This window comes from Lipophrys pholis (genome assembly GCF_963383615.2).
Source record: "Lipophrys pholis genome assembly, chromosome: 12".
Lineage (NCBI taxonomy): Eukaryota > Metazoa > Chordata > Actinopteri > Blenniiformes > Blenniidae > Lipophrys > Lipophrys pholis.
This window is the reverse complement of record NC_137641.1, coordinates 31,161,946-31,168,315: the sequence shown is the minus strand read 5'-3', so window position 1 is coordinate 31,168,315 and position 6,370 is coordinate 31,161,946. Positions and strand designations below refer to the sequence as shown.

The 6,370-nt window shown below is 43.2% G+C and overlaps 1 protein-coding gene across 1 annotated transcript; it reads left to right on the top strand.

The window, feature by feature from the left end:
* The first annotated feature begins 1,861 nt into the window (after positions 1-1,861).
* On the top strand, positions 1,862-4,973 carry gsdf (gonadal somatic cell derived factor). The gene is made up of 2 exons (XM_080476717.1): positions 1,862-2,427; positions 2,520-4,973. The coding sequence occupies exons 1-2, from the start codon at positions 2,088-2,090 to the stop codon at positions 2,879-2,881; spliced, it is 702 nt and encodes a 233-aa protein (XP_080332843.1). The 5' UTR covers positions 1,862-2,087; the 3' UTR covers positions 2,882-4,973.
* Positions 4,974-6,370: the final 1,397 nt, after the last annotated feature.

Genomic DNA, 6,370 nt, shown 5'->3' with positions numbered 1-6,370 from the left:
TGCAGTAGACTGTAGTAGACTGCATTAGACTGTAGTAGACTGTAGTAGTCTTCTGTAGTAGACTGCAGTAGACTGTAGTAGACTGCATTAGACTGTAGTAGACTGTAGTAGTCTTCTGTAGTAGACTGTAGTAGACTGCAGTAGACTGTAGTAGACTGTAGTAGACTGCAGTAGACTGTAGTAGACTGCATTAGACTGTAGTAGACTGTAGTAGTCTTCTGTAGTAGACTGCAGTAGACTGTAGTAGACTGCATTAGACTGTAGTAGACTGTAGTAGTCTTCTGTAGTAGACTGTAGTAGACTGTAGTAGACTGTAGTAGACTGCATTAAACTGCTGTTTCTCCTCCAAGTCTGAAGAAGTACACGACACGAGGCAACCTGGCACATGCACAAGAAAGTATGGCGGCGCGCTGGACAATGTCCTGCTGGACGATGTCCCGCTGGACGTTGTCCCGCTACACGATGTCCCGCTGGACGCTGTCCCGCTGGACGATGTCCCGCTGGACGATGTCCCGCTGGACGTTGTCCCGCTGGACGCTGTCCCGCTACACGATGTCCCGCTGGACGATGTCCCGCTGGACGTTGTCCCGCTACACGATGTCCCGCTACACGATGTCCCGCTGGACGATGTCCCGCTGGAAGATGTCCCGCTACACGTTGTCCCGCTACACGATGTCCCGCTGGACGATGTCCCGCTGGACGTTGTCCCGCTACACGATGTCCCGCTGGACGTTGTCCCGCTGGACGCTGTCCCGCTACACGCTGTCCTGCTGCAGAGCTGCAGCTTCAGTAAACGGTTCTAAACCCTCAGATTGCTGCGCAGCGCGTCGGACACTGATCGTGGGAACCAAAGCAAAGTCACTGAGTTTTGCATTCCTGGCTCGTCTGGTTCTACCGACTCAGATCGTCTCCTGCCCTTTGGCCACAATCTATACTATTAAAACAAACTCAGTTCGATTCGAAGAAATGCTCTGACTGTTGATGGATTAACGAGCAACAAGTGCTGGAAATAACAGCCGAGCCTCTTAATCTCTATTTATAGCTGCTCACTGCTACTGAGTGTTCCCTCCAGAACTGTGAGTGTGTCCGGAGCCAGAAGCCCGTCGTCTCTTTGATGTGTCAAACCGCCGCCTCCTCTTATGGGAAAGAATTCTATTAATCCTCCACGGGCCATAACTCACACACAGGCCGCTCTTCTGGAGGATAGAGGGTCTTCGCATTAAGACGTTTTAATGTTTGCTGGATAATCACAAGAAGCTCCGTGATGCCAAACACATCTGCAGCTTAGATTGTTTCAAGAATTTCACTCGTGGAAATAATCAGAATAGAATTGAATTCTTGCATCAGCATTTTATTAAAAAATCAAACCTGGCAGCGAAAATTCGAATTGCTGATTTTTACTTTTATAAATCCATTCTAATGCAAACAGATGACATTTTTGGTGCTTTTTCCGTGTTTGTGCCTTCTATACAAATCCATTTAAATTATATAATCAAAGCATTGTACTCATTTTATACTGTCTGAAATTTGTGGGGCATAATTCCTCTGATTTCCGGGCCCAGTTCTCAGTTGTGAATTTGTCATTTGATTTCTTTTCATTATTTGTTCATAATTTCTTTTCCTCACTTCTTTTACAAAGTTACCTCACGAGTTGTTGTTTTTCCACAGTGTGTATCATCAATGAAATGTTTTTTTATGAGACTTGCTTTGCCCATTTTAATCATTTGTACCAATTTGCAGTAATGTCTTGCTCTACTTTCTGAATAAAGAGTGAAATCAGTGACAGACTCCTGCCTCTATATTAGATGACGTGCCTCTAATGGCAGCTGCCTGCCAGAGCCTCTGGAGGGAGGGAAAGATCAGATGAAGAAATGTTGGCACAGAGAAGCATAAAACCAAACTGGTGAGAGGAAGAGCAACGGGCTGCGCACTTCAACATACCCAGTCTCTCTGCAGGCGTTTCTTCACGTCTTTTCCCGGCTGCACATCGAGGAATCGTTAATCTATGGCACCAGGTTGTGATCAGCTCACATCTGGACCTGCAGCTTGACTTCTACTTTAGTCTTCCTCCATTCTGACTGGACACCATGCCGAGGTACAGGAATGTATGGGGGGGTTGGGGCGTCCTGACCCGTCTCCTGCTGGCTGTAGTGGGGGCAGTGGGGGCAGCAGGGGCAGCAGTGGGGGCAGTGGGGGCAGCAGTGGGGGCAGTGGGAGCAGTGGGGGCAGTAGGGGCAGTGGGGGCAGTAGGGGCAGTGGGGGCAGTAGGGGCAGTGGAGTGTTCAGAGAAGGAGACGCTGCTGAGGCCGATGCCCAGCGGCGTCACGCAGCCCACAGACTGTTTAATGGAGTGCACTGGGATGACATACATCAAGAAACTGCGACTTCAGGACAATAATAACATCCGACTGAGAGACTCCACAGAAGGTAAGGTGCTGTGAGCGGATTGACCCGGTGGTTTGGGGGGGATTGGCCGCCGGACCTCGCCGGACCTCCATAAACCGGTTTCTGTCCCCCAGGAGACGCCGGCGAGCACTGCTGGTCCACCGAGCTGAAGTGCACCATCGGCGAGAGCTTCCGCAGCGCCTACGTGGTTGTGCCCGTGGACGTTTCCGTGGTGGGACACCAACAGGTGGAGGTCCGAACCGCCGACCCCTCGTCCGCCGCCCTGCACCCGCACAGCGGCCCCACCGCCATCGATGACGGCTGCGGGCTGCGCTATGACGTCACGCCGCACTTCAGCACGCAGGCCGCCGGGACTTCCTTCTGCATGCGAGTCGCCGCGCAGGACGACGCCCCCGGGGAGCAGCTGCTGAGGTGTCCGCCCTACCTGGTCACCTTCTGGAGGAGGAAGCAGTCCAACCAGCAGGATGGAGGATAAGACGTCAGAAGAATGAAACGTCATCTAATCAGGAGCTTCAGCCAAGTCAGCAGATCTTTATCACTCACACGTCCAACATTAAGAGGAAGTTGGTTGTTGGAGATGGTTCCCAGAAATATGCCTCTCTCAAAACAAGAAAGAAAAAACATTATTTCTAGGTACTTTTACTTTGAAATAAGTGGGAAAAGTAAGAGTAAGGTAAGAGTTCTTCAAACATGATTTAGAATATTGAGCTCTTAAGATTAGCAGAGAAAACTCATTTTAAACTATAATTCCTCCCTATATCCCTCCTGGTGTCTTAGATGATGATGATGGAATCAAGATGATCAATCATGCAAATAACCTCAGCTTGAAAAATGTCTGAAATACAAACTAAATCTTATTTCTGCTAAAATACACAACAAGATCATTTCAAGATTGTTTGACTGACAAGATATTTAAGATGCATTTTCTTGAAAAAAAAGTCCATCTTGCTGGAATATTACTTGTTTAGTGAACAAAATTAAGGCTGAATTCATCTTTTGTGGTATAAAACCAGCAAATGAAAGTTTGAATCCGTCCACCAAACCTCCTGAGACGATGTGTGAAACCAAAGACTTTCTCCTCCAGGAAAAGCAACTCATCGTTATAGAATAGAACAAACTACCTGGATTTCACATCCTGTGTGTTATGAGGTCCCTTAACTTTTATTTTGTAATTGTAAAAAATGCAGTGGGGCGTCGACTAAGTTTACAATGATACTAACTTGGATCACTCAAGATAAAACTAGTGGATCACCGATTTAAAGTAGTAGTATAAAGTTAGAACTAGTGATTACTGATCAGAATGAACCTTCAGATTAAAGCTTCATGTCAGTCGTCACATTAAAGAGGGTGGAGTCCATGAATCATTTCCGGCTCTGCATTGTTTTTGTTTTGTTTCATAGAAAGTTGAAGAGTTCCAGAGATTGATCCTGAGCTTGTTTTAAAAGCTTCTCCTTTAGTTCCCGTCACCGTCCAGTCGCTCACGTCTCAGAACAGCCTGCAGTCACATTAAGGCTTTTTTACATGGAAATCCAGGGTTTCAATCTTCCACCTGTATTTTGCGCACAAAAATATTTAAAGTCTACAGATTATTTCAATGAATTAATGTAGATGAAGCTTCTCAAGAAGCTTGTTGCTGAAAGCTTTTAGATGTGCTTTGCAATCTACAGTTTATTTTCAGTGATTTTACTAGATAAACTACATAAGAGCTTCATGCAGCAGTGACTCAAATGTAAGCAGCTGCTGTTAAAATGTGAAATTTATTACTTAAAAAATGAAAAAATGACCAAAAAAGACAAAAAAACCCTTTAACTAGGTCGTAAATAAAGCTGTCAGATCAATGTATAAGTGTCAAAGTGACGATATCTCGTCTACAAAGTGGAGACGGTCATGCATGACATCTTTATTAGATTTACCAGCTTTATTCTTTCTATCAGATGATTTTAAATAACCCGTGTTGCCTGGTTGAACATGTTGTGGTCGGTCCACTGAGGAACTCATTCATGTTGGGCCAGAAAGCATGACTGAATGTATATATTTATATGTGGTCTGAAAGCCTCTCATATAACCCTTCTGTCTGCCGTCCACCTTCACATCGACGAATCTGCATGCAAACACTACATTCAGAGTTTCTCTGCCATTCAGACGTCACTCATGCAGATTTATTCCTGCAATCGCTGTATATGCATCCTTCTCTTTATATTTTATTATAAAGCTGAATATTAGCACATACTGCACATGTAAGACAACTTTGAGTAATATAGTGTGTATATATGAGTGTGTAGTAAGTAAATGGATTTCATAGAGACATTCTAGTATCAGAGTTAATTCTAACACATGTAGAGATTTGCTTTTTCTTTTGTTCCTAGTTTTACTTTGGTGACTAGATTTATTCCAAAGGCAAGAAGAATGACGGAAATGTTCTCTGATAAATGAAGAATGTGATGATGTAAATGTTTTGATGTCGATGATTACACTGTGTTTATGGTAATATTAAATCAATTTATTTTCCTTTTACTGTTACGTCTTCATGGTGTTTAAGACTCTGTATTAAAGTGTAAAAAAGACCCAGCGCTGCACTGATAGTTCCAGGGGAGTTCCATCCAGCACATTAATACTTCAAACATGTGCAGCCTGTTTGTGTGATATTGTCTTGGATTCTGCAGTTGAACTGGACCTCGGTTCTGTCCTTAAACTCCAGCAGTGGTTTCTATTTGCCCCAGCAGAAGCATTTTAGTTCCACCTAGTGGACTTCATGCAAACCTGAAGGTAAGGAAGCGTCATCTAACCCACTGCTCGGCAAACTTCATGACCAAAAGAGGGTTTTATTTTAACAACAAAAACTCTCATTTAAAAAAAGATATATATATACTTGATTTGACCATTCTGCATTAGTGGAACTTCTATTCACTGGTATTCTAACGGAGCGTGTTGCTTTTCTTTCCATTCACAGTGGAATCACTGAGCTCTTTCACCATCAATATTAACAAACACATATTTCATTACATGCATGGAATCCTGACAAAAACTTTAAAGGTGCAATAAGTACATTTCTTTAGTAATGCCCCTTGTTGTGCTCCAGATGGCAGTAGTGAATCGGTGTAGTACAAAGTGTGTCTCGTGTCTTTTCATTTTCAATCAGAGTAGGCAGTTGGTTTTCTCCGTTCAGTCTCTGTTGGGTTTAACGTTGTTTAACTCTAAAGAGAGACGATATACTAAGATGACTAGAACAGACAGGCAGGTTCATTTTCTTCTATTAGTATTCATATGTACAGTACAGCACATATTAGATGCTCTATTTTTTAAATCAGTATTTCTATGTTTTAAACCAAGGGTGTCAAACATATTTTAGTTCAGGGACCAATTGCATCTGGAGTGGGCCGGACCGGTAGAATAATGTCACATTAACCTTTAAATTGACATTTTTAAGTTTGTTGTGTTGCAGGGGAAACGTGAGGAAAAGGCTATTTTCACAAAAAGAAACAATTACTAACTCGTAATTGACTACAATCTCAACATAAAGTCAATTTGAATGATATAATCCAGTGAAATGTCCACAATAAACTCCTCCTATCGCTGTTGCATTCTGGGTGTTTTAACAAACTGATTTCTTAACGTTCACGCAGCGTCACCGATCCGTCAGCTCAGGTCTCAGGATTCTGTCTCGATTCTTATGAAATCTGTTTTAAAAAATCAGTGCTTTCTTTGAAACTCTCACTATTTGAATGGAGCCTGTTGTTTTGGCCCACAGTTTGACAGCCCTGGATTAAAATCAATATAATATGTCTTTGTGCACTTTAAAGATCAATCCTTTCTCTTCAGTATCAGAGTATCAACAGTAAGTTTTTTAATGTCCGACATTGTGATTTAAGGCTTTCGATCGCACTAAAGTCTTTTATTGTAATTTTACGGCACGATATGGCACCATGACTGAAAGCCTCTATTTGATCTGAAATAAGGAAATGAT

Bases quoted from the DNA above. Each gene is read 5' to 3' on its own strand.
- gsdf (XM_080476717.1), top strand. From the start codon at position 2,088: ATGCCGAGGTACAGGAATGTATGGGGGGGTTGGGGCGTCCTGACCCGT. The intron at 2,428-2,519 runs GTAAGGTGCTGT...TCTGTCCCCCAG, and splicing joins ACTGAGAGACTCCACAGAAG to GAGACGCCGGCGAGCACTGC.